The sequence below is a fragment of the Rhincodon typus genome, chromosome 5 (genome assembly GCF_021869965.1).
Source record: "Rhincodon typus isolate 14 chromosome 5, sRhiTyp1.1, whole genome shotgun sequence".
In the NCBI taxonomy this organism is placed as follows: Eukaryota; Metazoa; Chordata; class Chondrichthyes; order Orectolobiformes; family Rhincodontidae; genus Rhincodon; species Rhincodon typus.
Genome location: NC_063336.1, coordinates 107,947,448 through 107,960,380, shown reverse-complemented (window position 1 = coordinate 107,960,380; position 12,933 = coordinate 107,947,448). Strand labels below are relative to the sequence as shown.

General features: G+C 41.4%; 2 protein-coding genes across 3 annotated transcripts in view; both read right to left on the bottom strand.

Annotated features, from left to right (window-relative positions):
- ddx1 (DEAD (Asp-Glu-Ala-Asp) box helicase 1) overlaps positions 1-12,933 on the bottom strand; it is a 132,179-nt gene that overhangs the window by 24,640 nt on the left and 94,606 nt on the right. The window lies entirely within an intron of this gene.
- Positions 8,209-10,083, bottom strand: mycn (MYCN proto-oncogene, bHLH transcription factor). Its single transcript, XM_048596472.1, has one exon. The coding sequence runs from the start codon at positions 9,550-9,552 to the stop codon at positions 8,902-8,904; it is 651 nt and encodes a 216-aa protein (XP_048452429.1). The 5' UTR covers positions 9,553-10,083; the 3' UTR covers positions 8,209-8,901.

The following is a 12,933-nucleotide window of genomic DNA, read 5'->3' as shown; positions in this document are numbered from 1 at the left end:
GACAGGTTTAATCACAGCATTCAGTAGTTTCTTAAACAATTGATTGCGATTTGTCTTCACCATGTTACTAAGAATCCGTTCAGTGTGTCGATGCTTATTTGTTTGAAGAGTTTCCTGGCACCCTCAATTTGAATCTGTGCTCCCTATTTCACTATCACATTTTAATTAAAATATCTCATAGCACCTTTTGAAGAGGACCAGGGGAGTTCACCCAGAGTCCAAGTTAACCCTGACCTTCCTCATACTATTTTATGTTGGATTCAGGTATATTAATATTTGGAATTATATTAGAATTTGAATAATTTATTAAACCTCTGAATAGGTTCAAGCCAATTAAATTCTAGCTTGTGCTACCATTACCTTGTAGAGAATTTGCCATTTGCTGAATGATATTAATAAGTGACCCTCGCACTTTATTCATTGAAGATACTTTGCTCAGTTGTCTTCATCTACAGCTGATCTCAGAATCCTCCTCATTAACAGTGTAAAACATAGCTAAAACCTCAAAGGTATATTACCTCCCATTTTAACACGCTTGTGAGTATACAAAGATCATAAATACAGCAGTCCATAAAACTATAAGACCATTGCTTTCTCAGGGCAATTGGGAACAGGTAATAAATGCTGGCCATGCCAGCATTGCCCATATGCCATGAATAAAATAAAAATAAAGTTGTTTCTGTGAACTTACAAAAAATGTCAAAACTACTCGAAAGTATAATAATGAATTATGTAAAATATTCTGGAATTTGAAATAGTAAGCAGGCTTAGTGAGATGTGCAGAAACAAGTGAACATCAGGAGTGTAAGAAGCATTAAGTAGGGCCTCTGATGATCAAAGCTTCAGACCAAAGCACAACTGAACAGTAGTTAGAAAGAATGTTGCATTTTCTCCGCATATTTAAAGTAAAACTAAAAGTCATTACCCTACAGATGATTATTAACCCTTTAAAAGCCAAAATTATTCAAATAATTTTTTTTTAATATCTGTAACGAACAAGAAAGATGCAACATTACCTTAAGAAGAGGTATCAAATGTTTCTTTTTGCAGGTGTTCTGTGAATAATAAACTAAATTTGATTTGTGAAGCAGATTCAGTAAACATTGCCATTGCACAATCATTACGCTCAAAGAGCTTACATCTAGGCTCTCAGAAACTTATTTTGAAAGGCTCTGCTTCAGTGTCAATGTGTTAAAGAATATTTCAATCCACTCTTGAAGTCAAAACAAAAGGTGAAGATATACATATATGGTTTGTTTTCTATATATGAAGGAATGTTATTGAAAAGGTTTTCACATAGAATGAAAAAAAATCTGAAAGTAAAAGGTTTCCATATTTGTTTTAATTGTTAAATTTTCTCAGAGTACTCAGCAATACCTGACAGATGACTCTTCTCTGAGGCTTCTAACTGTATTGGATGACCCTTCAGAAACAGTACCCTAGGCTGGGGCAAGTCACGGAAGGAGCCATGTGGCCAATGTTGGTAAACATTATCCTCGTGCTCCTTTTGTTAACATGGTCTGGCATAGCACCAACTACAGCAGACTGTGATTATCTTGCAGATCACGTGTATTGAACACAAACAGACAGGCAACTGAAGGAACTGAGCCAATTCCTGTCCTTCAACAGCAGTTGCCATTACCAAGGTAACACAGCCTAACAATGTAATAGCAAACTGCAATGAGAGCAGCCCATTGTTTCAACAAACCCTTAGGTTATATGTTTTTAACTTTTAAAAGAATATATATGTGTTCACTTCTTGTCATACTTCCAAGGCTTTATTTCTTCAATTTTAAAAATAAAGTCCACACAACAATTCATGACACTTGTTCAAACAAGAAAAGGAAACAATGTTCGTTTGTATTTTTTCTTGATAAACAGAATTTTATTGTTCTGATGAAGGATCTGATTAAAGCTGCTAAATTTAACCCATCTGCCGTTACACTTCTTAGTATAGAATGGGATTCCATTAGCAACTTTTTAAATTTAGGAACTTAACAAATGATTTGTTCTACCATTTATTTTTCACTGGTATCTGGCACAAAGTGAAACAAGCAACTTGGAAAGCAGAATATATAACAGATCATTGCCAATTACAAATAAAAGAAATTGACATGGGCCCGGTTGTTTTATGATTTTAGAAAAAAAAATTCAAGAGAAATGCCATCTATCATAAAGGTGTTGTGTTGTAATGCATCATCAGGTCAAGTCCTTCCAAACAAGCAAATTAAAAGTTTGCCACAGGTTTTCATTAAATTGTGGCCTCATTAAATTGTGGCCTCTTTAAAGATGTGGTAACTTGCACTCAACAAATAATTAAACACCTGTCATATACAGTTGGAGCTGAAAGTATTTACAGCAGCAAACAGTGCAGTGTTTAACAGAATGGGTGCTAGTCAGAACTTGGCATTGTAAGTGAGACACCCTCCAACAGGTCAACTTACATCGTTTCTGTTTTGTACTAGTGACAGGTGGGAAGCCTATCACTCTCTGGTTCTTCAAACTTTCGTCAAACAGCAAGCTACTATTACTGCTAACTCAAGGGAACTAGCTGCCCCATCAGCTCTTTTCACTGAGTAAGAACCAGCAATAGCCTGGCCAATCCCACGTTATATGTGTTGCAGATTGCAGACAGGCAGGAGTAATGCAGTGTGTGGGTAATAGAGCCCATTATTGGCACTGGTAGTGAACTGCAGTGTAGCTTTCTCATTGGGTTTGAAGCCAGGTGAGGCAATTGCTGAAGGCAGTGTAGGATAAATTTTATTTCATAGATCATCTCCCTGAAATGACTCTTCAATTTTCATGCTGCTTGGCTAAAAGAACTACATTCATATAAACTTTGTCCCTGAAACTACACAGAGAACATTGAACTAAACGCAGCATCACTTCAAAACCTTTATGTTTTATTATTGTATGTCTGGGACAGCAAAGGCAGCAGGAGACAAGTTAAATCTCATGTCCGTGCGCATTTCAGAGAATGGCTTCTAGACCCAGTCCTTTCTTTGCCTCTTTAAAAGGGAATACTTGCCTTGTACTTGACTTGAGCATGGATCCACTTCATAGCCCATAATCTAAGGAGTTCAGGTACAAGATCTAAGACCCACTTTTTCTGAAGGGTTTTCCAGCTAAATTCAGTCCAGCCTGGTGTTCCAGTAGGAAAATGAGACTTGACCTCTTGGATAATGGGGAGGCAATGGCCTAGTGTTATTATCGCTGGACTGTTAATCCAGAGTTCTGGGGACCTGGATTCAAATCCTGCCATGGCAGATGGTGGAATTTGAATTCAATGAATATCTAAAATTAAGAATCTAGTGATGACCATGAATCCATTGACAATTGTCGAGTGGTTCACTAATGTCCTTTAGGGAAGGAAACTGCCATCCTTACCTGGTCTGGCCTACATTTGACTTTCATATCCACAGCAATGTGGTTGACTCTCAACTGCTCTCTGGGCAATTAGGGATGGGCAATAAATGCTGGCCTGGCCAGCGATGCCCACATCCTGTTAATGAATAAAGAATCTGCCCCTGCCTCCTCGCTTGAATGAGATGAGTCTGCTTTTCCTGAGTGTGGGTGTTACTAGTTCATAGAACATTACAGCGCAGTACAGGCCCTTCGGCCCTCGATGAGGGTTCAGTAACTTTCTGGACATCAAGCAAGTGTGAATACCCAGTGTAACAAGCCCTTAGCTCTTTCTCATTCGTTTTCTACTGGGAACTCAGACGTTTTTGGAAACACAGCAGCACGACCACTGCAATTGATTTTGTGCTGGAGCTGCTTTAGCTCACATTCCAGGAGTCAGTGAACAGGCTCCCTGGTGTTGTGCTGCAAAATCCAGCCCTTTTATTATAATAGTATCCCAGACCCACTTTTCCACGGAAAACCAGGACCAGTTTGACGGATGTAGATTTCCCAGAATCCGGACCAAAATAACACCGGCATTAAAGCAGCTGAAGAGCAGCAACTACTTGGTGGGTCATTGTTGTTTCTTGCCACAATATAAACAAAAGTTCTTTTAAATTGTGGACAAGATCATTTGTGTCCTTCAGCAACTTTCTGTCTCTGAACCATCTGCTGCGAAGGTACTTTAAAATCGCTAACAGCATTCTTCCCTTAATGCCATTTGTCTTGCCATCTGCTCCTATTGGGGCCCGTAAAAAAAAAATGAAAAAGTTGCCCCAGGAGATGGTATCTCTTGAGTTGCATACATGTGGTAATAGCTCAGACAGACAAAACTCCTCATACTCTTTGCCATCAGAGACTCCTTTACGTCAGTAGTGAAGCCATGTTTAAAAGGACGCTCAGATACCAATGTCTTGCAATAAAGTGCATCTAAAACTTTGATATCAGCTGCATTCCCGCTGCAGTTCTGCACGGAAGAATCGACATTGAACAAAAATCATTGCTTAATTTCCTCTCCGTCAAGCAGCAAAACTGAGGCAAATTTTTATCACCAACCCCCTCACCACCATATCAAGTGGCATCAACTCAGCAGCTCACATCGATGAAATTTCTTGAGCCATACTATTTGCTTTAGTCTTGTGTATATTTTAGATGCAGAACTTCACATTAATAATGTTACAAAATACTTTATGAGCAGTTCATAACATAGAATCCCTACAGTGTGCAAACAGGCCCTTCGGCCCAACAAGTCCATACTGACCCTCAGAGCATCCCACCCAGACCCATCCCCCTATAACCCACCTAATCTGCACATCCCTGAACACTACGGGCAATTTAGCACGGCCAATCTACCTAGCCTGCACATCTTTGGACTGTGGGAGGAAACCCACACAAACATGGGGAGAATGTGCAAACTCCACACAGACAGTTGCCCAAGGGTGGACTCAAACCGGGGTCCCTGGCGCTGTGAGGCAGCAGTGCTAACCACTGAGCCACCGTGCCATCCCTCATAGTATGGAAAATTGCTTGACTGTGATTGTGTGTTGGAAGTTAGGATGTGAACTGCAAACCTTTGGACTAACTGAAGTTTACACAGGGTACAATGTGGTAGGCCAGCCAGGAGGGTGTTGGCACAGTTGAGTCAAAGGCATGAATGACGGGTTTCAGTCGTAGATAGGGGTGAACTTGAGCAATGTTAAATGAAGTGGGGCAAAGATGGTCTTGGCGATGGCAAGAAAATGAGGTCGGAAGCTGATCTCAGGATCAAATGTGACAACAGGGTTTCAAAAAGACTGACTTAATCTCAGACTGTCACCAGGGAGGGAGATGGAATCGGAGCAGGAGTGATACCAACCGTGGCACCTTCTGCCTTTTCCTCAACTACATCCCACACCATAGGGCAGGAGGGATGGACACCAAGATCCAACTGGAAGGAGGTGAGATCCAATTAACCCCCACCCCACTGCTGAACCCACAAACATCTCAGCTGTGCAGCACTGTCCACCAGCAGAGGGTCAGCTTTTCTTCAACATGTGGGACAAGTTTAGTTTGGGATTATAGTCAGCATGGACTAGTTGGACTGAAGGGTCTGTTTCTGAGCTGTATGACTCCATATCTGAGCACTAGTGCCTCAGTGAGCTAAGGCTCTCACGGCTGGTAGTTACTGGTATCTGCAGCCTCCTCACATAAGATGGCCTCCCAGGAGCTAGATGTGTTTGCAATGCCCAACGGTTGACAAAGTGATTGGATTCCTACCCAGACTGTGAACAGCATCCAGCCAAATTGTCTACTCCCCTCTCCTGCTTAAAGGAAGCAAGAAGGTGTCAATATTCATAATGGCTCTTGTGGACACCACTTATAGAGGTTGACGGCTAACATATCGAAGATGTGTCCTGACTGTTCTGTTAGGAATGTGAGATGAGAGAATGAGTGGACATGCAAAGAGTATTGACTTGAAATGAATGCTGGGCAAATCAAAATGTGGAGATTAGCATCTCAGAGCGTTACACCATTCACTCGTCACATCTTCCTAAAGTGCTGGATCCTGGAGGAGACTCACCACTGCTGCCGGATTCCTCAGCTGTCTCAATCCACGCCCATTTGCATGGAGAAATTGTTCTCTCCTCCCACCTTTTGGAGTTCACCTCAACACAGCTCTTCAGCTACACCTCCAGATAGAAGTAGGCAATCCAGGGGTCAGTCTTTCCTAGCGTCCTCTGGAAACATGTGGGTATTTCAGTATCAAAAGTCCAACTGCTGGAGAGCTTTTCTGAAACATTTCAGAAAACGAATGGCTATCACCTCCCAGCTAACCTCCCAAATTGGTTCTGACGCCCAGAGGCTAACTCATCATTTTTCTTGCTCTGGCAAAGCTAATGTGGATATTACAGTTGTGACATGAAAATGTTCCTGCCATTTCCCCAAAAGCTAAAACAGCAACAGTATGGCTATGGGCTCAAACACCCAAGGACTTGATTTCAGTTTCTTCACGGATTTATAATTTATTTCACACTGCAACCGTTGACTTCCTATAACTTTTAGTCAACACGGGAGGCAGTAGTCAACATTGAACTGTTTTATGTCCAAATGTGTACTCTTAACGACAAACACAAAAAGAATCAACCCAATTCCTCCAGTGTGATTCTAGTTAAATTATTTCTCAATGTGCTATTGACCTGTAGCTTTTTTGATTAACTTTTTAGTGCATCTCTTCCATATCCTAATTCCCCCACCTCTTTCGGTGTCTCAGTCTGAGTTCAGGCTCTCCAATATCCTGTTTAGCTATTGTTTTGTGGAGCCTTAGCAATGCGTCATATACATGTGATGGTGGGAGGCATCAAGCTGGAGGTCAATTCTATCCTTCCTGAAAATGCATCCACTTGTAGATTTTCCAGCAATCATAAGCAGGAATTCGCAGATTTTTTCTTACTGTCGTGCCATTCTCTCTCACATTCACTAACTCAATGACAGAAATCAATGTTAGAAAACTCACCGTCAGTAGGTTTAAGTTTTAACATCAAATGATAAGTTGTAATGCTTGAGTGCATAATCTTTAAATAATGAAATAAGGGGCACGGTGTGTCAGTTGTGCACAATCCCAATCAAGAGCAGCCTGATGAATGCTGTAGATATTTGGATGCAAGTCCCACCTCATGCCAGTTGCCAGTTTTAGTTTTCTGTTGCAACGTGCATTCATTTACTTTTCAGGAAGTGTAGGATAGTTAGTGAAAGTAAAAGTGTTAGAATCAGTCCATTCAAAACTTAAGCAACTATATGGAAGTAGGAAGTGCAATCAATTTAACTTCCTCAAAATGATAGTGTGGTCAAACGGAAGAAAAACTCTTATAGAGATAAGTAATAGATTATAGAAATGTTTAACAGCTGTCATTTAGTACCCTTCCCCCTATCCATTTGGCACTGTACCATAATACCATTACCTTTTATCACAGTTGTGATCAATAACACCGCCTGCTTTCGAAGCAACTAAATCTTGATATCCGCAAACAGATTTTTCAGTAAATGTAAAAATATTCCAGTGGAAGAACTAAATAGCTTGTTCATTAGCCAAATTCTTGGTGTGGTTAGCCACTCTATTCAATAGCTGCCTCCTCACAGCCTCATTCAATCCCCACATACTTTCGCTGTCTATTCAATTCATTCATTTAATAGTATTCCCACCCTTTCCAAAACCATCACCATCTGGCTTTCAGTCCTTCCTTTTGCCAAGTCAGAACTTCTCCTGGTTGCTTTTTAGAATTTTTTTTTGCCTGAAAGTCCTCCAAATCCTTTCACTTAAGGTGGAACAAATGGAAGTTACTATTAATGAATCAGAAATACGGGACTATAACAACGTAAGATTTAAAGTTATCAATAAAACTTCAAACCATACATCGTTACTCTTAATTTATATTCCCCCACCCACAGACTGTTGGATAGATTAGGATTGAGCAATAACAGGACTTTAGTGCCAGCCACATTTTGGTTGGGCCCAGTTCCAACTTAACATAAAAATTACTGAATCCCTCCCTATCTGCACTTCAGTTTTTGGCTCCCACAAACTACTTTGCTGTAAGTGAATTCGCAAATGGCAAAGTCACGAATAGCGGGATTTATTGTAATTAAATCTTACACAACTAAATACAATAGCATTGACACAAGACTTGTTTTGGATCATAATCAAACTTGAACTTTTGTCAAAAACACCAACTGTATTTCGGAGTCACTTCACCTTCGAACAGCATTGCCAGACATTTATTAGTATTTCAGTTGCAGTCCGCAAACTACAGACACCATCACAAGAGGTAATTAATTTCATAGGATTTATTTTCATAAACGTGAGGTATTTCAAAAGTGCTATAAGTTGCAGCACTATATGTACATTATGAAAAACACATAACTCAGCCAATTACCCAGTTCTATGAACCCAACAGCAACACAAACAAGAGAGAGGCTAGGTAAAGGCATATATAGTAATTTCTGTACAAAAGAAATTTTAGTCAAAAAAGTGATAAAGTAATATCTACTCAAACCTTTCACAACTCATTTTCATACGAAAATATAGGTATCAAATTTAGTCATGTATCAGCATCACACTAAGGATACAGGCAGTGTAAGAATTAGTACAGTACATAACAAAGATTAACAAGAAGTCTTTATAGGAAAAGTTCATGCTCCTCAAACTTTGAGTTATTATTCTGTATAAAATTCCAGTCCAAAAAAACGGCAGCACAGGCTGTGGCTCTTTTTTCTTAACCAGACCATCACATGAAAAAGGCAGTTGTTAAACTGGTATTTACATAGGTTTTGAAAGAGGCAATCAATAAGCCTTCTCAAAAAGGATCTCCATTGACAAGACACAGGTACCTCTAAAGCTTCGTAAGTATTTTTGTTCCATGTTTAAATGCGGCTGGATTGATAACCAGAAAAAAAAACTCCGAAACATTCTTGACGTCTAAAATGTGCAAAAGTGGCATTCAACCAGTTGGGACAGCCTTAGTTTTAGCGAGTCCTCACTTCCTCCAGTCTCTTTACTAGCAGTTGCTGCTTGGCTTTCAGTTTCTCTTTTTCCGACAACAGTTTCTGCTCCTCCGACTGCAGGGCCTGCACGTACTCAGTGGCCTTTTTCAGAATGATGACCTTTGCCGCCTTGTCGTTTTTCACAAGTTCTGGTATTTGGTCCCGTAAGGTGAGGAAGCTGGAGCGGAGGTCATTCCGTCGCTGGCGCTCCAGGATGTTGTGGGTGCGTCGTCGTTCGTTGTCTTCGGAGTCGGATCCACGGGGGCTCGCGCTTTTGGACCTAGGGGGCGCCACCTGCTTGGCGAGGCGCACTGTTTCGCTCTTCACCTTCTTCAGGGGTGGCATCTCGTCGCATTCTGCATAGGGTGAGGGGGCGGCGTAGTTGTGCTGTTGGTGTATAGGTGCACACCTTTTCATCAGAGACGCGTTGTGGTTCTTGGATGACCCGCAGCTCGCGTTGTGAGAGCGCACAGTCACTGTAAGGGTAGTCACATGCTTGCTGGATGACGATCGCCGCTTCTCAACTGTTACCACATCAATTTCTTCTTCCTCTTCCTCCTCTTCTTCCTCCTCCTCCTCTTCATCTTCTTCTTCCTCTTCCTCATCGTCATCCTCATCTTCTCCTGTAAACATACGAAAGCAAATAAAAGGTCAAGAACAGAAGTCAAGCGCACTTTAGATAAACAAACATACATCATTTGCCCAAGTGAATGCTTAAAACTTATGGCAAAGTTTAATGCGTTTAAAATGGGCCAGAGATGAAACCTCATTTCGTCAAGAATACAGAGCCTGCCTATGGGTGACTATTAGCCCATCGTGCCACAGTCAAAGCTTCTCCTTCTTCTTCTACTGTTACTTTTTCTCTGGTGGCCAATCTATCTTTTCCTGCACAACTGGAAGGTTTCCCTCACACAGAAAGTGCACCAGATCACTTGGAAAAATACACCAGCTCTCACAGCTATAGAACCGGAGGCATTTATCTGCTTAGGCAGGAAAAAAATAGGACTTACTTCCCTTTTGAGTATCAAAGGACAGAAAAAAGATATTTGTGGGAGGCAGCCAGAAACAGTCAGCAATGAAAGGAAAATATTTATTCAAAATACCCGTAACTCCACCAACTACTGCTTTCACTTTGAGAAGCTTCATGGCATTTTGAAGCTTTTTAAGCCAATACACAACTAATTTTACACATATGATATATATATATATTTTATATATATGGAATGAAGTAAATAACTTAAATAAAGCAGAAGTTGCTGGAAAAGCTCAGCAAGTCTGGCAGCATCGCTGAAGAAAAAAAATCAGTTAACGTTTCAGGTCCGGTGACCTCTCCTCAGTTCTGATTTTTTCTTCACAGATGCTGCCAGACTTGCTGAGCTTTTCCAGCAACTTCTGTTTTTGTTACTGATTTACAGCATCCGCAGTTCTTTCGGTTTATATTTGATATTAGAATTGTTGTTTCAACTGTGTTTTGTGCAGGAATTTCTGTCATTCCGCTCAAACAGTCTGCTATTTAAAATAAAGGCCATGATTGAACTGTAAAAACACAGCAACACGGAGGAGGAATGTGGGGATTAACATAGATCAAAACCATTGTATTAACACATTAATCATAATTGCTGATTCACATTCCGTGTCCCATCCACCAGGAAAGAGATCTGCCACAAACATTTACTGCAGGAACCAGAGGCTAATTCATGGAACTGCTCTAGATGACAGGACAAAGTGCTTTCGTTTCCCAGAGCCAAGTATTCAGCAGACAGCTGTTGGGAAGAAGGACGGACTGAACCTGAGCTGTCAGAGAACTATACACCGAAGCATGTCTCACTTTAACCTCCAACATCAGCGATGCTACCCACAATCATTTCAATGGATACACCACCATTAGACTGTGCAGCGAAAATATGTTTAAAAGTGGATCCATTCATTTCCTTGATCAGTCCATAGTATGGGCTTATTGTGCCATCTGCCAATCCACTAATATAAGCCACAATTCTGAAACCCAGCCTGAAATCATTCCCGTCTTATAATATTAATTGATTTAGGTTTTCTCTAATAAATATGTTAGGGATATCCAAATTGCAGACACAGCCCTTGAAACTCAATCAACTCAATTCTATTTCGGCTTCTATTTCTTGCTTGCTGATTTATCCCCTTTAAATTGTACCGGCGCTTGGGGTTGGAAATTTCAATGCTTTGGCCTTGATTGTTGGATGAATCCCAGATCGGAACAGAATCCTAAATCAGAACATCATGCTTCACACATGTTGTCTGTGAGGCTACCTGAAATAATTCAATCACAGAATCTTTAGGACCACTGGCACAAATGAACTCGATATTCTAAGGTGGCAAAAAAGAACATTCTCATTGTTCTCACAGAGCAATACTAAAGTTTAGAGATAAGCTTCTAGGAAAGGCAATGCCTGTGGAGTAGCTATAAGGTGGGCCTCCCAGCCTCTCTGTACTTTTCTTTAAATCTGCCACCACTTTCAAAAGTTAAATCCCTGGGTTAAGTAAAATGCTCAAGGGTTACATTTGCTGATTGCATGTTTATGGAACTTCAGAGTTTCAAAGTCATGCTGTGGAATTCCAAGAACTCCGTTCCCCATGGCCTTCTGCAATTACCCTTGATTAATGGGACTATTTCAGTACAAAGGTGCACAGGTACTGCAACTATCACATCTGGTAGCTTTTCCTGGCAGCAATCAAAAGCTGACTGCAATCTCCAGGTAGGAAATTCTCTCTAGATTAAATAAAAGTATAATCCTGGGAAATCTGTATTAAGATGAAATCACTGGTTATAAAATTAACCCATCCAAAAACTACTTTATTTGTACCCAGAAAAAGAGAGGAAACATTTCATGTTGGAACAGCAGCACAAAAAAAAATCATGTCTTGGACCAAAGACAAATGAAGCACACTGCCACCTGTTGGAGAACTAGCAGCTCAATCTCTCGGGACTGTATTTTATTTCAGGCCGGTAATTCAAAACTGATTCATGTGTCTCCTCCACAGCAATTTGAGGATATCCCCTCCCCTCCCCTCCCCATTCAGGCAGACTGATGAAATTAACACAAGAAGGTGGCAGCTGAAACGAACTTCATGGATCTGTATTCATTAACATTTCTGCCACTTGGTTAAACTGGTGAACTAAAGTCTTTGTCATCTGCAGTCCTTGCTGGGTTGATTCCCTGTGCACTCCCCTCTATCCCTCCCTGACTTCCCTCACCAACTGACAAGTCTGGGGAACAGCAGAGTTAATAATGAGGCTGGCATCTTGTTAGGCAATTGAGGGAGGGTGGGTTGAAGGGTGGTGATACAGATAAGTACATATTATGTTTGCATGTACATTACTGCAGACTCTGCCTACACTTCGGTGTCTGTGTGAGATACTAAGTCAGCAATAGAAGTGGATGGATTTTAAACATTGCATTCGGGTGTTTGCATGGAAATACCGCAGTCTGCAACCCAGCTGTCGTTCTGCATTCATTCTGGTAGTTGCCATTCAAAACTGCCAAGTCCTTCCCATGAGTTGCAATGGGGGAGTGTAAATGTTGCAGTTTGACAGACACAGGGCAGATCTGGGGGAAGAAAGGGGGCAAATCTGGAAAAGAAACTTGGTTATTTATCAAACATCAAAGGAAGGAGGAAGGTAAGAGGAGGGACAGAGGTAGGAGGAGGATGGAGGTAGATAGGGTGGAGGGAGGAGGAAGGAATGGAAGGAGAGGGGGATGGAGGGACGGTGGAAGGAGGAAGTGGGAAGGAGGGAGAGGAGGCAGGGATAGGAGGAGGTAGGGATAGGAGGAGGAGGGAGAGATAGGAGGAGGAAGGAGGGGTTGAGGGAGAGATACGAGGAGGAGGGAGGGATAGGATGAGGAAGGAGGGACAGGATGAGGAAGGAGGGACAGGAATGAGGTAGGAGGGATTGAGGGAGGAATACGAGGAAGAGGGGGAGGAATAGGAGGGAGGAAGGGAGAGGGGGAGGGATAGGAGGGAAGAAGAGGGTGGAGGGAT

Bases quoted from the DNA above. Each gene is read 5' to 3' on its own strand.
- mycn (XM_048596472.1), bottom strand. From the start codon at position 9,552: ATGTTTACAGGAGAAGATGAGGATGACGATGAGGAAGAGGAAGAAGAA.